The 25678-nt window shown below is 44.7% G+C and overlaps 1 protein-coding gene across 1 annotated transcript in view; it reads right to left on the bottom strand.

Annotated features, from left to right (window-relative positions):
- FBXW10B (F-box and WD repeat domain containing 10B) overlaps positions 1–25678 on the bottom strand; it is a 53972-nt gene that overhangs the window by 6235 nt on the left and 22059 nt on the right. Inside the window, exons 9-14 of the mRNA XM_056848245.1 lie at positions 24733–24839; positions 21305–21508; positions 17013–17134; positions 13484–13632; positions 9312–9454; positions 967–1125 (exon numbers count right to left, since the gene is read on the bottom strand). Coding sequence (XP_056704223.1) covers positions 967–1125; positions 9312–9454; positions 13484–13632; positions 17013–17134; positions 21305–21508; positions 24733–24839 — 884 coding nt within the window. The remainder of the gene's footprint in view (positions 1–966; positions 1126–9311; positions 9455–13483; positions 13633–17012; positions 17135–21304; positions 21509–24732; positions 24840–25678) is intronic.

Below are 25678 nucleotides of genomic sequence, written 5' to 3'. Positions count from 1 at the left end.
GAGGCTCTCAATTCAGAATGTCATATTTGGGGAAGAGGTCTAAGGCCTTTAAATTCTGAAAGCAAAAAATATGCAAAATCGTGCTTGATTTTATTGTGTATACAGAAATTGTTAATTTTAGGGATTGTGTGGAATTGTATAATGGGTGTAAGTCGCCCTGAGCCTGGCTTGAGGGCAGCCTATAAAATCTAACTAAATAAATAAATTATTAATACTCTTAGCAAAATTCTTCTGAAATTACTCTGAAGTTTTGTCCAAGTAAGAAAATGAAAATTTGCCAAAGATGTGATATAACACAATGGCTTGGTACAGACAGCACGATACCATGGTTTCTTTAAACTGTTTAGTTTGTGCAAACAGGAGTCAGCTAACAGATGACCATTCAAATCCTGGTCTGCACTGACAAATTTGGGTTTTATCACCTATGGTCTTTCCTCTATCTCCCCTGCAGAGACATAGCTGGTATCCCTGCCTGCACTGGGGTAAGGACTGTGCCAGGGAACAAACCAGGACGCCCGCATTCATATGTCATGTGAAACCATGGTTTCATTGGAGTACTCCACCTTTAGACAGTTATATCTGAGCTGAGGCCAAATTTGTTGACTCTAGAGTGGATCTTTTTGCAGACAGGAGGGACAGCTAAGAGAGCTGACAGACAGCCTGGTTAATCCCAATTTTCCCTCCTGTCAACAGAGTAATGGTTGAGTAACTAATTTATTAAGTATTTCTTTAATAACTCTTAAAGGGCTCGATGCATCATTAACATCCTGATCCTAAGCAGAAGAAAAACCCATACATTTCAACAACAGTTATTCTTTGTATGCCTGCATATGGTTTCACTGTATATTTAAAACATTGTTAGTTATCCTGTCTAGAATGCCACAAGCCTTTCCCTGTATCTCTTGGAAAAGTATATGATATCCCACATTACTTATTAAGAACTGGAGTGTTCTGGTTGCAACTTACCTGTTTTCATCAAAACAGAAGGATACCACGGGGTCACCTCTGCTATTGGCTTTCATAACCCTCAGACAGGACCCAGTCAGGAAGTTAAATATGCGTACCTTCCCATCAGCACAGGCACTGATGACTCTGAGATAGAGAAATCCCAGATAGAGCACCTCCCTACAAACAAGGGAAGTGGTTTCAGGTTACTTCTTGTTCTTGCAGAACATTGTTGACACAATGAAACCCTACTATACCAAGATGAACTTAAATAGAAGCAGGCATGACTCAAAAAGTACCAGTTTGCTGATTTTTGGATTTTTTAAAAATCCATTTTTTGTCACTAGTACATCTTTTTCTATTTCCTCATATACATATAGAGTACAAAACATCTAGAAAACCAAGGAAACTCACTCTTATACAATCTGGTGTCCCTGAGGTGAGGGTGGCATCCTCTTTATGTGTGTGTAAAGTGCCGTCAAATCACAGCCGACTTATGGTGACCCCTTATGGGATTTTCATGGCAAGAGACTAACAGAGGTGGTTTGCCAGTGCCTTCCTCTGCATAGCAACCCTGGTATTCCTTGGTGGTCTCCCATCCAAATACTAACCAGGGCTGACCCTGCTTAGCTTCTGAGATCTGACAAGATCTGGCTGTACCATGCTGCCTTCCCTCCTGGCATCCTCTTTAAAAGTTCTTAATAGGGGCTATAAGGCTGTTATATTTGCAAGAGGTTTTAATGAGGCCTAAGCGGCTGGAATTTTCTTGGGGAAGAGAGTGTTAATGGGGGTTTATGGTATGTTTTTAATCAAAGAATTATAAGCCATCTTAAACTATAAGGGAAAGGTGAGGTATAAATATTTTAATAAATATAATAATCCCAAACTCAAAATTCAAATGAACAAATTAGGTAATTAGTTATTCATCAGCAGTTCTCAATGGGCAATCTTACACAGAAGTAAAGTATTAAACTCTCCTCATCTGTTATTGTAACTGCTTAAGGCATACATAACATATTTTGATAGGATCCTTATTGTGCTTTGATCTTCCTCAGTGTTGTAAGAATTTGGAGACAGGGGATGCCAGATGGCCCTTTAATTTAGGAGATGGCCTTTCTATCATGTGTCAGTTATCGCTCCGGAAGACACCCATGTATTGAGGGTATGGTTGCCCACTCTCCAAGCGGGGCCTGGAAAGCTCCCAGAATTACCAAGGATTTCCAGACTACAGAGATCAGTTCCCCTGGAGAAAATGGCTGCTTTGGAGGGTGGACTCTGTGGCATTATACCCACTGAAGTCCCTTACTTCCCCCAGGCCTCACCCCCAAATCTCCAGGAATTTCCCAACCCAGAGTTGGTAACCCTAAACGAGGGGCCCATTATTTTCAGCTTCGCCATGCACATTGTCCGTGTCTCTTCCACCCTTCCACCCCAAAAACATAACTGAATTTAATCCTCCCGTTTCCTGTACCCCACTGCTTCCACCATGGTCTTTAGCCTTGCGCCTCCATCCTCCCAATAAGCAATGGCCCAAGGAAGCCAAGCATTCAACAGACAGTGAATTTTGGATGTTGTGAAGCAGTCAAACAAGTAATTCCACATTTGTATTCTGTACAATCCCATGACAGCTGTACCATATCATATTAATGAATATGTCCTTTACAATGCATAGCCAGAACATATCCAATGTAACACCATACGAAGTACAAACTCAAGCGTAGGAGCTGTTTGAAAAAAGAACAAACCAAGTATCTTAAAGCCATTCATCATTATGGGTAATTTTGAACTCTCCGTGTCAAAGAGGTCCTTAAGAATATGAAGAAGACGCAGAAGCCAGCAATTCAAACAATAAAAGGAACAGGTCATCTTTTTAAAAAGAAAGAAAGAATTGCTTAAACAGCTGGTGAATTTTAACTTAGAAAACAAAGGTGACAAGCAGGGGCACTATAAAGGTTTATAAAATCATGCATAGTACAGAAAGTAACTAGAGGAAGAACATCAGTATTTCTCAGAATGGAAGCAATTGGGTTTACCTAACCAAGCTGATAAGCATGGTGATACCAGTTAAGATTAAGACCAAAGAAAATTGCTCTGGTGGTAGAAACCGCTGTCAAGTCATAGCTGACTTATGGCCATCCCAAAGGCAAGAGATGAACAGAACTGGTTTGTCATTGCCTGCCTCTGTGTAGCAAGTCTGGACTTCCTTGGTGATCTCCCATCCTAGTACGAACCAAGGCTGACCCTACCTAGCTTCTGAGAACTGATGAGAATGGGCTAGTCTGGGCCACCCAGGTCAGGGCAACATATAAATTAAGTCAGGCAATTCCCCAGCTGACCACTGGTTTGACCCCATACAGCTAAATTCTAAGCATGTTTAATTAAAAGCAAGTTCCTATCAGTCCAACGAAACACATATCCAGGTACATGGGTCTAGCATTGCAGCCTTAAAGAAAGAGCTCAATATTTTAATTTATTTTTAAATACAGCTTCATATATATACTACCGAAAAGAAAGTAGTTCATATTTTTATCACTCTTCTACCAACACTCACCATAATCGTTGGCTCTTCCTTGCTATATCCTTTCACTTCTAGTTACCCCACCAAAAACATGCTATGAGAACCATGGCTATATAGTGAGCATTACAGAAACCTGGTGGAGGGGAGAGAACCAGTGGGTTACAAACTGTATAGAAATGACAGGGAAGGGCGTATTGGAGGGGGTGTTGCTATGTATATCAAGGAAGGCATAGTGTCTAATAAGCTAGAGACCATAAAAAGGGCAGACTCGTCCACAGACTCCTTATGGGTGACGATTCTGGGCTCCAAAGGAGATGTAGTACTGGGGACGTTCTACTGGCCCCCTGACCAAATGGCTCAGGGTGATCTTGAGATGGAGAATGAAATTAGGGAAGATTGTAAAGATAACGAAGTAGTAATAATGGGAGGCTTCAACTTTCCTCATATTGATTGGATAAATGTATGCTCCAGACAAGCCAAAGAGATAAAAATTTTAGACATCCTAAATGACTGTGCCCTCGAACAGTTGGTCATAGACCCAACCAGAGGGGAAGCAATCCTGGATTTAATACTCTGTGGTGCTGCCGGTGACTTAGTGTGGGATGTGGATGTAGCTGAGCCAGTTGGCAATAGTGATCACAATGGCATCAAATTTAATTTAGATGTAAGTGGGAAAGTGACTGGGAAATCTCATACAATTACCTTTGACTTTAAAAGAGGGAACTTCTCTAAAATGAGAAAACTGGTAAAGAGGAAGTTGAAAGGATCAGTTAAGAGGGTTAAATCTCTTGAAAAGGCTTGGGGGTTACTCAAGTCCACATTACTAGAGGATCAGCTAGCTTGTATACCGCAGGTCAGGAAAGGTAGTAATAAGTCCAAGAGGTCACCACCATGGCTAATGGGTAAGGTGAAGGAAGCAATTAGAGAAAAAAAGTCTTCCTTCAGAGACTGGAAGGTTTGCCCAAACGAGGCGAACAGAAGCAAACACAAACTTGCACAAAGGAAATGCAAGCAGATAATCAGAGATGCAAAAAAAGATTTTGAGGGGCTTATTGCTAAACACATCAAAACAAACAATAAGAAATTCTTTAAATATATTAGGAGTAGGAAACCAGCTAGGGAAGCGGTTGGGCCATTGGATGACAATGGGAGTAAAGGAACTCTAAGGGAGGATAAAGCGATTGCTGAAAAACTAAATGAATTCTTCTCATCTGTCTTCACTGTTGAAGATACAGGGCAGATTCCTTCTCCTGAACAGAGATTTTGGAGAGGGGGAAATGAGGAACTGAGGCAAATAGTGGTAACAAGGCAGGAAGTCCTAGAACGTCTAGACAAACTGCAAACTAACAAGTGACAGGGACCAGACGGTATTCATCCTAGAGTTTTTCAAGAACTCAGATGGGAAATTGCTGAACTTCTAACAAATATATGTAATATGTCCCTTCGATCAGCCTCTGTACCAGAGGACTGGAGAATGACCAATGTAACACCCATTTATAAAAAAGGTTCCAGGGGGGATCCAGGAAATTACAGGCCAGTTAGCTTAACATCTGTTCCAGGTAAATTAGTGGAAAGCATTATTAAAGATAGAATTGTCAAGCATATAGAAGGGCAAGGTCTGCTGGGCAAAACCCAACATGGCTTCTGTAAGGGTAGGTCCTGTCTCACTAACCTATTAGAGTTTTTTGATAGCGTCAATAAGCATGTGGACAGGAATGAGCCTAAGGATATTGTGTATTTGGATTTCCAAAAAGCTTTTGACAAAGTCCCCCACCAAAGACTGCTAAGCAAACTTCATAGTCACGGGATAAGAGGACAAGTCCTCTTATGGATTGAGAGCTGGCTGAAAAATAGGAAGCAGAGAGTAGGAATCAATGGTCAGTTCTCACAATGGAGGGATGTGAGCAGTGGGGTGCCTCAGGGATCTGTGTTGGGACCAGTGCTTTTCAACCTGTTCATCAATGACCTGGAGTTGGGGTTGAACAGTGAAGTAGCCAAGTTTGCAGATGACACCAAATTATTTAGGGTGGTTAAAACAAAATCAGACTGAAGAGCTCCAGAAGGATCTCTGCATACTGGAAGAATGGGCATTAAAATGGCAAATGAGATTCAATGTGAGCAAGTGTAAAGTGATGCATATTGGGGCAAAAAATCCCAACTTCACTGATGGGATCTGTGCTGGCAGCGACAGACCAAGAAAGGGATCTTGGGGTGGTAGTAGTTAGCTCAATGAAGATGTCAACCCAATGTGCGGCTGCTGTAAAAAAGGCAAATTCCATGCTGGCCATAATTAGACGAGGAATAGAGAATAAAACTGCTGATATCATACTGCCCTTGTACAAATCTATGGTGAGACCACACTTGGAATACTGTGTCCAGATCTGGTCATCACACCTAAAAAAGGATATTACGGAGCTTGAGAAGGTGCAGAAAAGAGCAACCAAAATGATTAAGGGACTAGAGCAGGGGTGGGGAACCTCAGGCCCGGGGGCCGTATGCGGCCCCCGAGGACATTTTTTGTGGCCCTCGGGAGCTCCAGGAGCCCTGCCGCGGAGGCGGGGCGCAGGGTGGCCCTCCCCGAGGGTGTTCCTGGGGCCATGGCTTACAGCGCCCTTGTAGCGCCCTTTGGACCTCCTCTCACCGACTGTCGGTTGTTGGTCAGCGAGAGGGGAGGGGGAGGGACGCTTCCCCCAAGGCTGCCCCCTACAGCTGTGGCGTGCAGGAACGCTGAGGCACATTGTAAGCCCCTCTTGCTGCCTGTTGACTGTTGAGCAGTGGGGGGTGGGAAGAGGCCGGCGGTTCCCGGCGGCAGAGCATGCATGCGGGAGCCGATTTGGCTGGGGGGGGGGCTTTTATGGACTCTGGGGGTGGAGTGCATGGAGACTGGGGCCTGGTTGCTTGGTGCTTTGTGCGCCGCCAGGTGTGTGTGTGTGGGGGAGGTGGGGTAACTGGGGTTCGGTCACGCAGGCCAGCATGCAGGTGTGTGTGTGGGGGGGGGGGAGGCTTTTCTCTCTTTTCTTCCTCTTTTTCTGTCACTTTTTCTCCTTTCTCTCCCTCTCTTCCTCCCTCTTTTTCTGTCTCTTTCTTTGTCTACCTCCGTCCTTTTTTTTCTTTCCCTCCGTCCTTTTCTTTCTTTCTCCCCCTCTCTCCATTTCTCCCTCCCTCCCTTTTCCTCTTTCTCTGTTTTCCTTCCTCCCTTGCCAATTGACTGTGGGCTGCGCCCCCCTGGCGCCTCGTTTTCTGGGACCCACCGCTGGCTGCCCTCCCACCTGGGAGGGGGGAGGGGGGCGCCCTGCAGGCCTTCTCTGTCTGGCCTCCCCTGGGGTTGCCAACCTCCAGGTGGTGGCTGGAGACCTGGCAACCCTAGCCTCTCCCCCCCACCGGGAGATCTACACCTGGTGTGGCCCCCGAAAGATGTTATTAATGTGCAAATGGCCCTTGGCAGGAAAAAGGTTCCCCACCCCTGGACTAGAGCAACTGTCCTATGGCAGTGGTCGGCAAACTCATTAGTCAACAGAGCCAAATATCAACAGTACAATGATTGAGATTTCTTTTGAGAGCCAAATTTCTTAAACTTAAACTATATAGGTAGGTACACTGTTTATATGTTCAACATAGAACACTGACCTTTTAGGGGAGGGGCCGTGGCACAGCAGTAGAGCATCTGCTTGGCATGCAGAAGGTCCCAGGTTCAATCCCCGGCATCCCCAGTTAAAGGGATTAGGCAAGTAGGTGATGCGAAAGACCTCAGCCTGAGATCCTGCCAGTCTGAGTAGACAATACTGACTTCCGATTCAGTAGAAGGCACCTTTATGTGTTCATGGATCGTTTCCGTTGCCACACCCCACAACACTTTGACAAGTTTCAGCCCCAAAATTATTCACCGAGTGCACGGGAGGTTTTGCCTTGGCTTTTGCCGCTCCGTAGATGCACATCTTCCCCCATGCGTGTCCTCCAAACTCAAAATTAAGCCCCCCTGCAGAATTTTGAGAATTTGGTTGGGGGAAATGTGCATCTGTGTGTGTGTGTGTGTGTTAAGTGCCAGCCCGGCCGCGGCGAGGGAGACTCCGAAGTGGAGGGTGGGTCAGAAGGCAGCGCCCCTGGCCCGCTCTTCCCCACGTCCCCGCCCTGCCCCGTACCTACCTCAGCCGCAGCTGACTCCCTGTGGCTCCTCGCCCTCCCGCTCCAGGGGGCGTGCTTCCCCAGCCCTTCCTCCGGCCAGCCGGCCCAGCCTGCCCAGGCCGCGACCCCGCACCTCCGCCCCCTGGTGGAGGGCCGCGAGCCAGGGAGGAGCAGAGGCGAGGAGAGAGCCGCCCGCCCGCTCGCCACCTCCACCTGCAGGGAGGAGCCGCAGCGCTCCGCCGCCTCCTCCTCCTCGAGAGCCGCACTCAACCGGCCAAAGAGCTGCATGCGGCTCGTGAGCCGCGTTTTGCCGACCACTGTCCTATGGGGAGCGGTTAGGACGCTTAGGGCTGTTTAGCTCGGAAAGAAGGCGGCTAAGGGGAGACATTATAGAGGTATATAAAATTATGCATGGTTTGGAGAGAGTGGACAGGGAGATGTTTTTCTCCCTCTCCCATAATACTAGAACAAGGGGTCATCTGCTAAAGCTGGAGAGCGAGAGATTCAAAACAGATAAAAGGAAGTATTTTTTCACACAACGCATAGTTAAATTGTGGAACTCCCTGCCCCAGGATGTGGTGATGGCTGCCAGCTTGGAGGGCTTTAAGAGGGGAGTGGACATATTCATGGAGGAGAGGGGTATTCATGGCTATTAGTTAGAATGGATACTGGTCATGCTGCATACCTATTCTCTCTACTATCAGAGGAGCATGCCTATTATTTTGGGTGCGGTGGAACACAGGCAGGATGGTGCTGCTGCAGTCGTCTTGTTAGTGGCTTCCTAGAGGCACCTGGTTGGCCACTGTGTGAACAGACTGCTGGACTTGATGGGCCTTGGTCTGATCCAGCAGGGCCTTTCTTATGTTCTTATGGCTAAGTTTCTAGTCAAAAAGTAAATCTGCTCAACCATGATAATATAAAGAGATTTTGAAAGTAAGGCAGTCTATATTTTAACTTGCAGGGATACAACATTATTCTACAGTAAGAAGATCAAATCTTTTAAGATGAATGGCTCTATATTTTTACTGTATTAGAGCTGGCAGGTTAAAAGGAGAGATACAAATGGTATAAAAAAAGAAAGCAGAAATGCTGTGTGGAAGGCATTTGGACAATGGAGGAGATTTAAGTTTTCAACTTGGTGATTGTTCTTCTTAGTACACTGGATGCATTATTACATCAGTATATATTGCTGATGGGCAGCCCATTCCTGAAGGAGGGGCAGTTAGGCAGTGACCAGGAGCAGCACAGTTGTACCGCCTCCGTAGATGTTTTCTGGCCAGAATAAAGGTGAAAAACACCGTCAAAAATAAAACAGTGAGAAATAGCCCCATTGCCTTTAGCGAGACTATGCCAGCAAAATAGCTGGCGTAGCAATGCCACAGCGTAAGGGGGTGTTCCAGGGGCAAAAGGATTAGAAAGCAGTCCTAAAGGCAGCCCCGCCCCCAGGAATGCCCTGGGAATGCCTCCCAGGATGCCTGCGCGGGGCACTGTGCTGTTGGAATGCTGCCAGGAGGCTATGTCGTTGTCCAGGGTGGCAGGTGTAAATGCCCCTGTACCAGTGTAAGTGCCGGTTTATCACAGCACAAAGGGGCACTTACGCTGGTGCGGGGGTTGCACCAGCTCCTCTGGGCATTCAGCCCCCCTTTCAGGATTGCACACTAAGAGTAGTAGAAGACACTGAGGCAAAGACTGCGTGTAGAACTTAGAGTACAATAAAAATACCTACATGGGGTGTCGGAAAGCCATCAGGCATCTGTTGTGTTTTCCTACCATGCTCCATCCCAGGATGTAGCCATCATTACTTCCTGTCACAAGATGCCAGCTATCAAATGACAGGCACGTCACAGGGCCTACGTGTCCTTCTAAAGTCTGAAAAGAAAAAGAGAAAGTCATTTTGTTTGCTATTTAGGTGCCTCCAGACACCACAGTATTAAACTAGGTTGTGAACTTCATCAATATGGTAAAAATATTTCAAAAATAAAAGCTGTTATGATGTCTGAAATAAGAAATATGTTAGGTAGAAATGCCCTGCTTGCAGGTCTTCTGAAGGCATCCGTTTGGCCACTGTGTGAAACAGGATGCTGGACTAGATGGATCATTGATCTGATCCATCAGGACTCTTCTTATATTACATATAAAATATGGAAACAAGGGTCAGTTCTGCATCCTTCAGTATCTCAGAGGGACAGAGCAAGCACAAGTCACTGACAATCCAGAAACGTAATGGCTTGGTCTGGTTGTGACCTTTTCAAAAGAATGTCTCAGCTGCCAGACAAGGCAGCTTGGAATCAACACATTCACCACAGCCTAATCCTTCCTTTTCCTCCTCCATTCTGCTAAATTTTAAATCTACTGATTTCATCTGTGTTCTCCAAGGATTCCTTGTTTTTGTAATCTACTAATGCCAAGAGTGTGTGTTGTAAGCCAGTGCTCACCACCTCCCGGATTGCACTCCCTGGCAACCCAACAGACATGTGTCGCCCCGTTCCAGATGTGCGGCAAGTCCCAAACATTATGGAAAAGGCTCCCACCCATCCCGCGAAACAAGCATGAAGGAACTACGGGCAGGCAGGCCCCTCCGAGTGAACCGGAAGGAATCCATTTTCCTGTAATCCTGTTCAAGTCTCCAGCAAGCTGTCATGTCGCAAGAGACAACCAGACACGCACACAGTCCTTCCCCCCCTCCATCTACACAATTAATGGCTCATCCGAGATATCAGCTCGGAAAGATTGCTCCTCTGGCATTACGAAAGTGCCTTGCCCGGACACAGCTGTTCGCATCTTTGTATCCAGCCCGATAATTCCATCAACGATTGTCTCCCGGAATTACACAGTCAATGGTTTAGGTTAGCCTGTCTAAATTGCCCCCCGTCCCACCTTAGGAGCTGACCATTAAGGTCTTTAGTCACCTTTGTTCACCATGGGAACCACGAGGGGATAATCACATCAGCCCCCACCCCAGAGAGAGTATAACTGGGGTCGCTCTCATCCATAATCGAGCTATCTCTCTCCCTCCCACACTTGCTGTTACTCTGTCTGTCTGGGTAGCAATGCCAGACCACACAGCTCTCCAGCCTCGCTGGTTAAGCCACGGGAATCCTGACCCCTTCCCCCTCCTTTAGCAGCACGGAACCTCGGACGCCCCCTCTTCTGGATCAGGTGAAGTATTTCCCCTCTTCAAGGGAATCTGCCACATTGGCAAACGTCTCTACTCTACCACCTTTTATAGGCTCTGTGTGTGTTTTGTAAGAATCTGTTTTGTTTGTGTGTGAACATATAATCAAGTAAAAACCTTTTTGAATTTAATTCCATTGCTTCCGCCTTGTTTTGTGGTCACGGTACGGACTCTGGTAGACACAGGTTAGATCCTGCTTAAGTTACGTCATTTGCCAGTTATTGATTCGCTAATTCCCCATATAAATATTCATAACTGAGCAATTTGGCTAACAGTGTCCTTCCCTGGTCTTCTTCTGCTTAATCCTAAACAAAAATATGTAACCTATTACTAAAGTCAGTTTCCTTACTGGTCTAGAAGGTAAGCAATGTAACACCAGTGTTTAAAAAGGTATTCAGAGGGGACACAAGAAATTACAAACCTGTCAATCTCTGCTACAGAAAAAAATATGCAAAGCATTATTAAAGCTAGTCAGAAGAACAAAATTTGCTAAAAAATAATCAGTATGGCTTTTACAAAGACGAGTTTTACCTCAAGTGTCCAGACTTCTTGGAGAATGTCAACAACTCTGTAGTCAGAGATGATCAAGTTGACATTATATATGGATTTTAAAACTTCTGACAAAGTCTCTCACCAAAGATTCCAATAAAGAAAACTTGAGGCCAGTTGCCATTTTAACACAACAAATGATCAGTTGACTGCTGGAATTTTGTGGGTCCCCTTCCACTTCTATCCCTACAGTCAGGAAATGCTGAAAAGGACTGATGTTCTCTCTGACTTCTTTCTTTCCCTATGCTCCCAGCAAGGGAGAACCTGGTCATCTTCAGAAAGAGCAGTTCTTTGTCACAAGGAAGGAGGAATAGTTGGCCAGGCTCTTTCCTGCCCTTGTTTTCTCCCGTGTTGCCTGTTGCTCTGATCCAGCAAGGCAGTTCTTACGTAAGTGAGTGAGTCACAGTTTGCAAGATGGCTGTTAGGCCTTTACCAAATATTGGCTTGGATGCTTTTCAGTACAAGTGATCCTACAAATCCTGACACCAGGGTAGGGATGTTGGACTTCTGGGGAAAACTTAGGGATCTTTGGGGGAGGCAAGACTGGACATAAAAATCCCCATTCTGCTGGCAGAAAGAGTAGTTAGGATCCAAGTCATTGTTTCTGTAAGTAGAAATTCTTTCTTTCCATTTAATGCCTCCCCACTTTGTTTTTTCTTCAGAAAGGCAGACTATAAATGCAATAAAATGAAGATATCTTATTACTGACCCTATGAAATAAACCTTTCCTTGACAGGTAGCTAGGGATAAATAAGAATAATTCAGTGCTGGTGTGATGAACAGTGCCAAGTCCGTCCTCTTTCACCTCTTCTGCCAGTCTCCCTTTACCCTGTCGGTAGGGCTGCCAACATTCAGGTTACACCTGGAGATCTCCCGCTATTACTATTGATCTCCAGATCAGTTCCTCTAGAGAAGATGGCTACTTTGGAGGGAGGACTCTATGGCACACCCTCCCCAAATCCCACCCTCCCCGGGCCACACACCCCAAATTTCCAAGTATTTCCCAACCCAGGGCTGGCAGTCCTATCTAGTGGTGTGATGTAGAGAGACAGAAACAACCAGGCAGCAGCCTTGAAGCCTTTGGAGGGGATGGAAACAAAAAGAAGAGTCCTACTCTCATTCTTTATGCAGGTTAGGGATTTCGCTTCACCTCGCAGTCCCTTCAGGTCGAGGTGGATTGGGACAGTGTGCTGATCTGGACTGGCACCCACTGATTTAAAGCTCTCATATGTAGGCTTTCTGATCCAGTGGAAAGCTACAGAAGAGGTTGAGGTCTGTGGGATTAAAAGTTCAAGTGTGGTTTTCAACAGGTTAGGAAACTTGAAGGAAATTTGGCAGACTTGGCATTCAGAAAGTATTCTGGGAGTTCCTAGCTAACTCTCCACACTGAAACATTGTATTTTATAAGGAAACGCTAAACTTCATATATCAGTCTCTCAGTAAATTACCTTTGTGTATGGTTGATTATGAATTCCCACAATGTTCCTTTCCAGAAATATAAACTTTTTTTGTGTGTTAAATCTCTGTTCTCTTCCTTGGTATTGAGGGTGGACAAGGTTATAACTAGGTTTTACGAAGGCAGGGGTGAGGGTACCTCAGAAACACTATCACCCTTTTCCCTCATGGGTGGTGAAATTTAAGGAGTGCCAAGCACTTGCAGGTAGGGTTGCCAGGTGCCCGCTTATGGTAGGCAAGCCCCCGGCAAGTTACCCTCTGCTCACCAACCACCTGAGGGTCAGCGGGCAAACGTGCACGCTCGTACATAACGCACACACATCACCTCGCATGGGGCCTTATATCACTCAAACTCTGAGTGGTAAAGGGCCGCTTTACCACTCAAACTAAGAGGTATAAGGCCCCTTGCGAGGCGGCACTTCCGGTTCTAAACCAGAAGTGATGTGCGTACGCGCACACACACGCCGTCCCGATATCAGCAGAATAGCCTCCCGCCGGAGGAGAGGGGGGACCTGGCAACCCTACTTGCCAACCAATATATAAATATTTTTCTGGCCTCCCTGTACTTGGTGTGTGTGTTGTGGAAATGTGGTTTAGGTGGTAGTTCTCAAGTGCTCCTAAAAATCTTGTATGCCGCCATCAAGAGGACCGTGGTACTGTACTGAATAATATTGAGCCAATATTATTTTCAGTCTGACACAGTTATGTAAGAGCCGTACCTTGATAAGTACGTATGTTTCAACATGCCACACTTTCACCTGGCCTCTGTCGCAGGAACTCACAACATGAACGCCATTCATTTTAGCAGCCCAAACAGTAGCTTTGTGCCTGAAGGTCTTAAGGCATTTTCCTGTCACTATATGCCACACTGTTGAAAAAACAAAATAAAACCCTTCGTTTAATCACAGGTCGGCAAATCAGAAAAGATTGGACTGCGTATTCAAAAAGGCTGTGTTGTCCCTGCTCACAGCTGGATTCTAATTTCCTTCTTTTGAACCCCTTCTTTATCAATCTTAACTGGCTAAAGGCTTTTTTGAGGGGAGGTGGTGATATAAATATTTAAATAACAGAATCCTTGCATGGATCTGCCCTTAAAGACAGCTCAGAAACTACCGTTGGAACAGAAGACTGTAGTCAGGTTACTATTAGGTACCAAGCAGAATCTGCACTTCACTTAGGGTTGCCAGCCTCCAGGTGGTCAATATAAACAAAACAAAAGCACTCCCGTGCCTATACCATATGGTTTGGAAATTAGCACGGGTAAAAGGTACACAAATGCACAGAGCCAAGTAGCAAAAATGCAAATGTTAATAAGTGCAAAACATCAAAGACAGCAGTGTGAGACAAATAGACCTAACAGTAGTGACTATACAATGTACACTAACAGCAGTGACTACACAATGTACAATATATACATGGATTATAGAATAACCAGGCAAAAAAGTCCTCTTCTTAAGTCTATCAAAGTTGGTTAGTTCCAATTGTATAATATGTTCATCTGGTGTGAATCCAGTGAATATAAATCCAAAGATGGGGGATGGCCGTTTCACCTTGGTTTCTTCAGCCCCATATTATCTCATCCATGTAATGGTAATTCCAGAATATAACAAAGTCCACAAAGGTACACTATTAAGCCACAGCAATGTCCACAGGTTCCCAAGTGGGATACAAAGCCAACTTTGATAGACTTAAGAAGAGGACTTTTTTGCCTGGTTATTCTATAATCCATGTATATATTGTACATTGTGTAGTCACTGCTATTAGTGTACATTGTATAGTCACTACTGTTAGGTCTATTTGTCTCACACTGCTGTCTTTGATGTTTTGCACTTATTAACATTTGCATTTTTGCTACTTGGCTCTGTGCATTTGTGTACCTTTTACCCGTGCTAATTTCCAAGCCTCCAGGTGGTGGCTGGAGATCTCCCAGTATTACAACTGGCCTCCACACAACGGAGATAATTTCCCCTGAAGAAAATGGCTGCCTTGGCCATTGGATTCTATGGCATTGAAGTCCCACCCCTCTCCAAACCCTGCCTCCCTCAGGCCCCACCCCCCAGATCTCCAGGTATTTCCCAACCCGGAGCTGGCAGCCCTAATATCAATCCCTTTCTATAGGGAAACCCTAATATCCCCCCCCCCTTTCTGTTTTGGTTCACTTGATTATTATTTTTTCCAGTTCCATTTCAGACATACTTACAGTTAGGGCTGCCTAGAAATAGATCTTTGGTTACCATCAGTTACTGGGTTCAATTCAAGGTGCTAGCTATTCACCTATAAAACCTAAATACCAGAAGGACCATTTCTCCTTTTATGCATCTGTATGACAGCAAAATCAGAGGCAGCCCATTCATGCACATTCTGTATGGTGTCTCCAGCACTGTGGAATGGTCTGCCTGAGGCTATTAGGAGGGCCCCCATATTTCGGAAATTTTGCGAAATGTGGAAAACAGAATTGTATTAGAAGCAAAGCTGCGGTGCAGGGGTTCAGCTCAAGAGGGGACTTTTATTAAGCATAAAGTCTTTGTTGCGTCAATTGTCTTGTTGCATTAAACAGATACGTTTGCAGGTGTTGTCATTCCCCCCCCCCAATTCTTAGGGTTGCCAGGTCTCTCTTTGCCACCGGCGGAAGGTTTTTGGGGTGGAGCCTGAGGAGGGTGGGGTTTGGGGAGGGGAGGGACTTCAATGCCATAGAGTCCAACTGCCAGAGTGGCCATTTTCTCCAGGTGAACTGCTCTCTATCAGCTGGCGATCAGTTCTAATAGCAGCAGGAGATCTCTAGCTACTACCTGGAGGTTGGCAACCCTACCAATTCTACAATTGCAGTCCAACAGCATTTTTGTCATTCTAGGAATCTTAGTTATTAGCTTCAAACATTATCAAATCTTGTAATCCGCTTACTTATTGTGATAATAACAATAATAATTATGATGATCTCAGGATCTAGGAGGGTTGCCAATCTCCATGTAGTCAAACAAGAGGCTACAAATGCTAAACAGGAGTGTGGGATTCAAAGAATAAGCACAAGAACAATGCTACCTAACAATAAGGCAATAAAAAGAATTTGCTTATAGAAAAATATATTGAGGCGAACCTCACAAAAACAACCGCCGTTGTAAAGCAAATCAGGCAGCAGGACTGATGTAAACACAGTACAAAATCGCATAAGCGTAATCACAATCAAGATGCAACACAGTGCGTTCACAGTATGAAAGTCCGTATATCAAAATTAATACAATAAAGCAACGGAGAGTAGACATGCGCAATGGGCTTCCGGTAAATATCCCATTTCATGGAGAATTTTTTCGAGCGTTCAGTCCTTCCGTGTGCCTGGAAATTCATTCATGGAACAAAGGAGTGTGCCTTCATAATGTATACGGACGGCTAGTGATGTCCTGCTATTGCAACTGATCTCCAGCCGATAGAAATCAGTTCACCTAGAGAAAATGGCAACTTTGGAAATTGGACTCTATGGCATTGTGTCCCTCCCCTCCCCAAACCCTGCCCTCCTCAGGCCTCCACCCCCAAAATCTCCTGGTATTTCTCAACCTGGAGCTGGCAGCCCTAGGATCTGGGCAAATTTTCTGAGGTGAAATTGTCCATTTTGGGGAAGATTATAGGTAAAAGAGTATAAGAATATACATGATTTTTCAGTTGCAGAATGACCTGATGAACATTCATGCATAAATTGACTGACCATGAGTTTTAACCAGTGGTTATTGGCTTTCCCCCAGTCCTTTGGCAGAGATACAGCCTTTACAAATAGGTCAGTCCCTGCATAGAGGAATAATGCCTATACCTTTGCAACATTCAGATACTGGTGGGAGAACATTTCAGTCTCCCTGGACACCCTGTTACTGACCTGAAATTCACAAGTGTTCAAATCAAGAACTTCAAAAGGAGGCTCCATTGTGAAACTGCTGAATTAGGAGTCCTTAAGAAGTTTCACATTCTCTCCCCGACCCACCCACCCACCCACATACATACACCTTGAAGAGGGACTTGTGATTTTTCACCCATTACAGTGGTTAGTTATATTACCAGAACCAGGACAGGGGCTATATATTTTTCTTGATTACAACTGAATTTTATGTAGTTCCCTTTCACTCTGTACTTCCTTTTACCCTGCTGTTTGTTTGTTACACTGCCACATAAAGGTTTATGCCGGAATAAAATCACATTGTTTTTTAAAGGGGCAATGAGATTTCTGTTACGTAATTTCCCTGGAAGTAGGCTTTACTTGCTTACTTTTTGCAGTGCCGTCTTTCGCTCCAGAAACAAATTTGTTCTTGTACAAATCCAAGCAAAGGATGGTATCTTTGTGACCATTAAATATTTTCGTACATTGTCCGGTGTTGATATTCCACAACCTGAAGAAGAAGAGTTGATTTTTATACCCTCATTTTCTCTACCTTTTTAAGGAGTCTCAAACTGGTTTACAATCACCTTCTCTTCCTCCACCACACAACAAGCACCTTGTGAGGTAAGTGGGGCTGAGAGAGTTCGGAGAGAACTGTGACTAGCCCAAGGTCACCCAGCAGGCTTCATGTGGAGGAGTGGGGAAACCAACCCAGTTCACCAGATTCACCAGTTCACAGTCCTCTACTCCTAACCACTACACCACATACGAAGAGAATGAGAACAAACAAAAACATCCTGGAAAGTTAATAAGTTGTTCATTGTTGCCTCTAGGGATGCTGATGGATCTATCAGGATTTCATTAGTCCCTGATTCATATCCAAGCATGATTCAGAGTACTGGTGGTTATTTTAAAGCTGTAAATGGATTAAGAGACGCAGATACTTATTCCCATAGAAGCTTGCCTGACTATTAAAATATGCTTCAGAGGCCTTACGGCACATGTTCATATTCACTGAGGTAGGGCAGGTGGTCCTTATGGACATGATCTATAGGGTGGACCCTTGGTCTTTTTTAATGTTAGTTATATACTGATTTTAACTGATTGTCATTTTATGATGGAACACAATGTTCTTCTTTTAAGATGTCCGTACAAACACATCTGGCAATGTGATCATTATGCTAATAAAGGTTCATGTGTGTATGTGGCCTTGCGGCACATGTTCATATTCACTGAGGTAGGGCAGGTGGCCCTTATGGACACGATCTTGATGGGCCTTGGTCTGATCCAGCAGGGCCTCTCTTATGTTCATATGATCTATATGGTGGACCCTTGGATATAGAACATCATCCCTGCCATTGTCTGTCTGGTTACTTTTCTGTTAAAGGCACCAGGTTTAAAAATTCTCATTCGCTCAGGCATTTGACATTTAATTTTTTTTTAAGTGAGGTACCCAAAGTCTTTGATTTCCCTGTTCCAATTTTAATAACTTGTTCTTTACATTACCAATTGTTTTCAGTGTTGTTCAAGTTTTTATAGAACCAGTTTTTCTGCTGTATGACAGCCATAATTTTGGGACGGACACCTCAACCCCTCTATACGGCACCGATGGCAGCAGCTCCCTGGGTCTGCTCTGGATCCACTCTGGGTCTGCACCAACAAGCTGCATGGCTTATCAGATGCCAGCACTGCTATAGGGGAGTGTGGGACTAAGAGACTGCTGCCTCTGGGCCAGAGCAGCCACTCAGACCCCCCCACCAGCCTGTTCCACATGCAAGCTGCGCACAGCGGCCGGCAGAGTGTTTGTGGGAAGAAGGTGGGGACTAAAGCACAGGCTCAGGCTTTAGGTGCCTCTGGATCTCGTGCCATGTCAGCTGAATAAAACAGAAGTCCAGTGACACCACAAAGACCAGCCACAGCCATCCCAGCTTAGGTAGCCCTGAAGCAGAGCTGGCCCTCTCAGACAGGTGAAGGGGCGGGTCTAAGGAGAAGTCACAGATGGAGGGACGGGAGGGGTTTGTCTGGTCTCATCTGCCTACAAACAAACAGACAGGGATGGAGTCATAGAACACCCTTGATTTTATTGAACAGCAAATCATGAAGAGATCCGACGAACTGGGTCGCGAAATCCTCTCCATCCAGCGGGGCCCCTCTGCCTTTGCGAGCTGCTCCCAGGGGAGGTGGGGAGACAGGATGAGCTGTCCCTAGCACAGCATGCATATGACTGGAGCAGACTTGTTGGTCAGAAGACTGCCCGAGGCAGGATACTCCAGGAGCCGGGCGGGAACTACAACAGTCATACTCGACATTTTTGTATGGCCCACAAATGATGTTATAAATATCCAAATGGCCCTTGGTGGGAAAAAGGTTCCCTACCCCTGGTATAACAGGTTATAGTTTGTAGCAGTCTGTTGCTTAACGTGTGGACGTTTCTGTTCTTTGGCTGCCTTGAGCATCATTACACACTTCTCTGAGGGCATGCTAGTAGCACCCCTGCATAACTATATTGTTCAGTTTATGGTTGGAGACGAACTGATGAAGCATTAACCCCTTGTGGGTGTGTGAAACAGCTGCACTGAGCTAGCTGCGCTGCTTGGGTTTTCTCCAAGCTGTCCCAGTGCTGCCATCTGCATACCTCTCAGCGCTGATTCCTCAAGTCAGCCAAAGAACAGAAACTTGCACACGTCAAGCAACAGACTGCTACAGACTATAACCTGTTATACATTCCTTTTTCTGTAACTGAAGTGCAATTGCTTTTGAGAGCATATAGCTTTAACAAGTTGTATGAACTCACAAAGTTAGTGGCCAAGTTTTGTAGAATAGCAGTTAATCATAGGAAACCTAAATGTAAACAGGAATGAAAAGTTGTAGAGTGGCGTGATTGCTGAGCAGTTGTTTTAACGAGGGTAACATTTTGCATAGTGTTTTAATTAAAATGTATTGTTTTATACCGCCGCTGTGGGTAGGGCAATGTTCCTGTAAATATTTTATGTTTGGTCAAAGGACCATAATAAACAATTTGACGATTTTATTTATTTATTTATTTATTTATTTATTTATTAGACTTATAACCCACCCTCCTCAGCAAGCCGGCTCAGGGCGGGTAACATCATTTTAAAAATACAACAATATACAATATAAATATATAGTAAAATCCATAATAAAACCATCAATAACATTCTAGAAACCTAACATGGTGGCGCACAAGTCTAAAAGCTGTAGGGAACCGTACAGGTGGCAACCCTTTGCTACTTGTTGTTCCCACTAAGGGGAAAAGCGGGGGGCGGGGGGAGGAGGCCAGTAGATGGTATAAATAATATGAGCAAATATAGGCGGCTGTCCTCAATTGTAGTCCTGGTGGTAAAGCTCTGTCTTGTGGGCCCTGCGGAAAACTTACAGATCCCGCAGGGCCCTGATGTTACCAGGCAGAGCAGTCCACCAGGCTGGAGCCAGGGCCGAAAAAGCCCTGGCTTTTGTCGAGGACAGCCGCACACTCTTAGGGCCAGGGACCACCAGTAAATTTTCGTTGGGCGATCTTAATGTCCTTTGGGGGGTATACCAGGAGAGGCGGTCCCGAAGATACGAGGGTCCCAGACCGTGTAAGGCTTTAAAGGTCAAAACCAGCACCTTGAACTTGATCCGATACTCCAGTTGGAGCCAGTGCAGATGGTAAAGTACTGGCTTTATATGCTCTCGAGGCAAGGCTCCCGTCAGGAGTCTCGCCGCCGCATTCTGAACCAGCTGGAGCCATCGGGTCAGTCTCAAAGGCAGCCCTACGTACAGCGATTTTACAGTTGTATGAACTCCCTTGTTGCTTATTGAGTTGCTTATGCGATGCTTATGTGAGAATGTAGAGTGGCAAATACAGCCAAGTTGTTAAATGAGCTATCACGTTGTTGTTGTTTTGTTACTTTCGCAGTGGGTAGCCGTGTTAGTCTGTCTGCAGTAGTAGAAAAGAGCAAGAGTCCTTAAAGACTAGAGCAAGAGTCCTTAAAGACTAAAGAAAAGAGCAAGAGTCCAGTAGCACCTTAAAGACTAACAAAAATATTTTCTGGCAGGGTATGAGCTTTCGTGAGCCACAGCTCACTTCTTCAGATAGGTATCTGAAGAAGTGAGCTGTGGTTCACGAAAGCTCATACCCTGCCAGAAAATATTTTTGTTAGTCTTTAAGGTGCTACTGGACTCTTGCTCTTTTCTTGTTACTTTGTTCAACATGAAGGTATATTGTTTTTTTTCTACACCTCAAAGACTGGCCAGTGAATCTCTGCGATACATCAGCATAGGGCTTGGTCAGCAACCTGCGTGCTTCCTCCACCCCCGGAACGGTTCCCAAACCTTTTAGTAAGATGGATCAACCCACTGAATTTGCCTTTGTCGAAGGATAAGCATCCAGGGGCAGAAATGAAGTTTGCTGTGCTACATTGTTCCCAAGGCACTCAATCAACAATCTCATTTTCTACAGGTATGTTTCCACTCATAACTTATGTATACGATAAATAGTCCACCCTCAATACTTTCATAGTCAAGAGACAGAATACAAATAAAGTTAAGTACACTAACGTACCATGCAAATCAAGCACATAAGTTACATTGAATTCAATGAGATCTGTTTTTTTTAATGGATTATGTCCAGGGTTTTTACATGCACTCAAAGGGCATTTATAGCACTAGCACAGCTTACCTGATATTGAGATCATAGCCGCCACTTATAAGGATCCCTTTCTCTTCATTGATGTGTATGGCATGGATCCTACCAACATGGCCAGAAAGGACAGGACGAACTTCCTTCTTTTCCTTCACATTCAGAAAACGAATTTTATGGTCCGCAGAACCAAAGGCCATCAACTTCCCACCACTGAAGTGGATCACCCTATTTGGATTCTCACTGAGAGAAGAAGCAGAGGCTGAAGAGACTACCTGATTTATTCATTTCTTTACTTCATTTACACCCGGCGTTTCTCCCCAACGCGGACCCAAAGTGGCTTACATCATTCTCCTCCATTTTATCCCCACAACAAGCCTGTGAGGTAAGTTAGGCTAAATGCTAAACAGGAGTGTGGGATTCAAAGAATAAGCACAAGAACAATGCTACCTAACAATAAGGCAATAAAAAGAATTTGCTTATAGAAAAATATATTGAGGCGAACCTCACAAAAACAACCGCAGTGTGTGACTGGCCCCAGATAACCATGTGAGCTTCCACAGCAGAGTGGGGTTATGAACCTGGGTCTCCCAGATCCTAGACCAACCACTACAGCATGCTGGCTCTAGCAGTATCAAGAGGAGGGAAAACTGCAAGCCTTGTTGTGCAAAAAAAACTCTTTGTCCTTATTGCCAGTTTTATCGTCTTCCAAGATTTCAGCTACTGAGGGACCCACGATTGAATCAGCAACATGGGACCTCATTCTTGATAAAGTGGCCTGCTGCCAAGAAAGGTTAGATATTAAAGTCCAGGTACAGACGAGAGCACAGTAAGGGCAGGGGAAAATCTTTTTAGGGTAGACATATAGGGGCTTCGGTCGCATGTGCCAATTATTTGCAAAATATCATACGGGTGACAAAAATCTCCTTGCACAAGAGGGGTGTGATGGACAGGTTAGGTTCCACCTCTCCCTCAGAGTGACCAATGAGAGCCAACACAATGTTAGCGAGAGGCAGTTGGAAAATAGCAGTTGAGAGTTGTCAGTTAGAGAGCTGAGAAGGAAAAGAGTAGGTCTGACTGAGTGAAGCTGAGGCAAAGGTCAAATTAAAGCTAAATTGAAAGAGAAGTCAATTTGTAACAAAAGATCCCAAAGGCTGGAAGAGGGACAGTCCAACAGTTCAAGGGAAAGAAACATTGTAACCTCTACCTTACTTTCTTCAGTGTTATGTTCAAACCATAATTAAAAGCCTACTCCTTGTTAGTTTAACTCTGTGGGCTGGTGTCTCAGGGAAAGAAACACACACATACCAGTTAAGATCTCTGTCCATACATGTTTGACGATATGAATGAATGGTGGCAGCGTGTGAATGGAACAGTGCTTCAGCCCCCAACTCCAATAACTCAGTGAAGTGTTTGAGTGAGGGTCTGTTATTAAAGGGGACTGGGCTACCCTGTCTAATGATGTCTCTGCAAGCGTGAGAGAGGACCTGAGAGATGAAACAGTCATGACTGTCTAGAGATTAAAATAAATAAATAAAAAAACCCGAGAAGGATAGCGACGTGTGATGGCCTGACCTACTTTTAACCCTGAACCTGAGATAGAGGGGTGTAGAGGGTGGTAGGAACTCTGTGTGAGTGGAAAGGGGTGCCATAGGGGTTCGTGGGATGCAAAATGACCCATATATCGTGGGAAAGCAATTCTAAAGCATATCTGGTGGGATTTGGGAGTGGAGGGGGGGGACCAGATGAAGGAAAACTAAGCATGCTTACAAAATTCTCTGCTGGATGTCTTCCCAGCTTGTGGGACTCCCAATTACTGGAAATACTGCAACCCCCCTTCTCTCTCCACTCATAGACCTTGCTGGTCCTCAGAGGCAGGGAAGGTCATGGCAGAACAGGAGCCATGTGGCCTTGATGAAGGGGAGCATCACATTCCCTCTTTAGCATCATAGAAAAATTGAAAACCTTTCAAAACTAACCCTTTATGTGTTGGGGAAAAAATAAAACCCAAAATGCATTTTTCTGACTAAAGTTTAGCTTTGAAGAGGGTTCTTAACATTTTGTTTATTATTTGTTTGTTTGTTTGTTTGTTTATTGTGTATGTGCCCATTTTTATATTGATGGGAACACTGTTATTTGGCTGCAACTGTATAGAAAGGTAATCAATAAATAAAATATATTTCATTTGTGGCAGTAGCTGAATTAAATTGTGATATATTTCTAATGCTCAAAATAATTGATTCTTTTCTGATATAAAATCCAATATCAACTTCCCAAAAATTGTCCCAAAGTAGAACCCAATTGAACCAGAGAATTACAATGGTCTTGAATGGAGGGAATTAGGGGTGTGTATTTCGCAAAGCCAAATCGAAAAAGGCAAAAACAAAACAAAAATTCTTGATATTTTCCAGCTTTTTTAAGCCAAAAAAATGGCACCTTCAAACAGCAGCCAGCAAATCCTGATCCCGAAAAGCCAAAAATGCAGCTTTTGGGGGGATTGTTTCGGGATCACTGGCTACAACCCCTTTTAAAAGGAAGAAAAACCGCTTTGGCATATTCGCACTGAGCACTTTAAAGTTTAAATCCCCCTCCCTTCTCTATTATAGTCTATGGGGAATCTTTCTGTGGCTCTTTGGGGGCTGTTTTTTTAAGGTAGAGATACTAAATTTTCATCATAACTGCTGGTGACTCTCCTTACACAAACCCCCAAATTTGGTAAAGGTTGGGTCAGTGGTCCAATTTTATGGGTCCCCATACGGAGGAAAAATGGGGACCATAAAATTGGACCCCCTGACCAGATCTTTACTAAATGTGGGGGTTCATGTAAGGAGAGTCACCAGCAGCTATGCTGCACATTTAGTGCCTTTATCTTAAAAAACAGCCCCTCCAGAGCCTTGAAAAGATTCCCCATAGACTATAAAGGTTAAAGGCATTCAAGTTTAAATCCCTCCCGCTCCATTATAGGCTATGGGGAATCTTTCTGGGGCTTTGGGGGGTATTTTATTAAAGGTTGAAGCACCAAATTTTCAGCATAGCTGCTGGTGACTCTCCTTACAAGAACCGCTAAGTTTGGTCAGGGGGTCCAGTTTTATGGCCCCATTTTCCCCTCATTTGGGGGCACATAAAATTGGGCCCCTAACCCAATCTTTACCAAACTTGGGGGTTCTTGTAAGGAGAGTCACCAGCAGCTATGCTGAAAATTTGGTGCCTCTACCTTAAAAAAAACAGCCCCACCCCCCAGCCCTGGAAAGATTCCCTATAGCCTATACTGGAGCCACATTTTTTTTGGATTTCTGCGGGGGTGGGGGGACACATACTGGTATGGGTATTCAGGAAAATTTGGGAATCCTGAAAATTTTCGGTTCCAATATACCTGAATCCGAATTTTCCTTCCCACTTCTTTTTTTGCACACCCCTAGAGAGAATTGGCTCATTCCCAGCAAAAACTTGCTCTGCCATATACATACCTTTCTATTAGAACACGTACATTGTAGTTGGCACAGAAGATATTCCTCTCTTCCAGCATGACATTATCCATTCGCTGGCCATGATAAGCTTTGTGCATGTATTCATCCTCCTTGGAACCAAGGGAAGAACAATGGTGAGTGCTGATGAGAACAAGAATGGCACACAACCAACTACATATCTTCCTACTTGAGCTGGGAAAAGGCTCCATCCTCCCTAGGGTTATCATGTGCCCACTGGAGGCAGGAGATCTCCCACCCCCTAGTGGGCCTTGCCAGCCAGCACCTCTGCACCTGCTAGGAGAAAGAAAAGCTTCTAGGAAAACCAGGAAGTGATATCAATCCTCTGTATGGATTACCAAAGCTACAGAGTTTCCAGAGATTCCCAGGCAGGTATGATGTCATTTCCAGGTTTTCCCTAGAAGTGATGTCACAGCTTTCCTGATGGCTGCCTCCCACATCCCTACCTGGCCTCCTGCTGGTTGCCTGGCCTGGCTGCCTTAATCCTCCCAAAGGAACATAAGAACAGAACAAGAGCCTTGCTGGATCGGACCAGTGGTCCACCTAGACCAGGGGTGGGGAACCTTTTTTTGGCCCAGGGCCATTTGGATATCTTTAACATCATTTGGGGGCCATAAAATAAATAAATAAATAAATAGTATATACACACACACACACAAACAAACACACACACACACACACACACAGTACACTTTATTTATTGAGAAATTTTACATGCTGCCTGGATCTTGACTTGGATGGCCCAGCCCAGCCTGATCTCATCAGATTTCAAAAGCTAAGCTTACTTGGATAGGAGGCTACCAAGGAATACCGGAGTCATTCTGCAGAGAAAGGCAATGGCAACTCACCTCTGTTCATTTCTTGCCCAACCTGGCAATGCCATGGATTGAATTTACAAGGGTCCAGATTTGGGAGGGGCACAGAGTAC

The sequence above is a fragment of the Euleptes europaea genome, chromosome 1 (assembly GCF_029931775.1).
Source record: "Euleptes europaea isolate rEulEur1 chromosome 1, rEulEur1.hap1, whole genome shotgun sequence".
NCBI classification, from domain to species: Eukaryota; Metazoa; Chordata; class Lepidosauria; order Squamata; family Sphaerodactylidae; genus Euleptes; species Euleptes europaea.
This window is presented reverse-complemented; position numbering and strand designations above follow the sequence as displayed.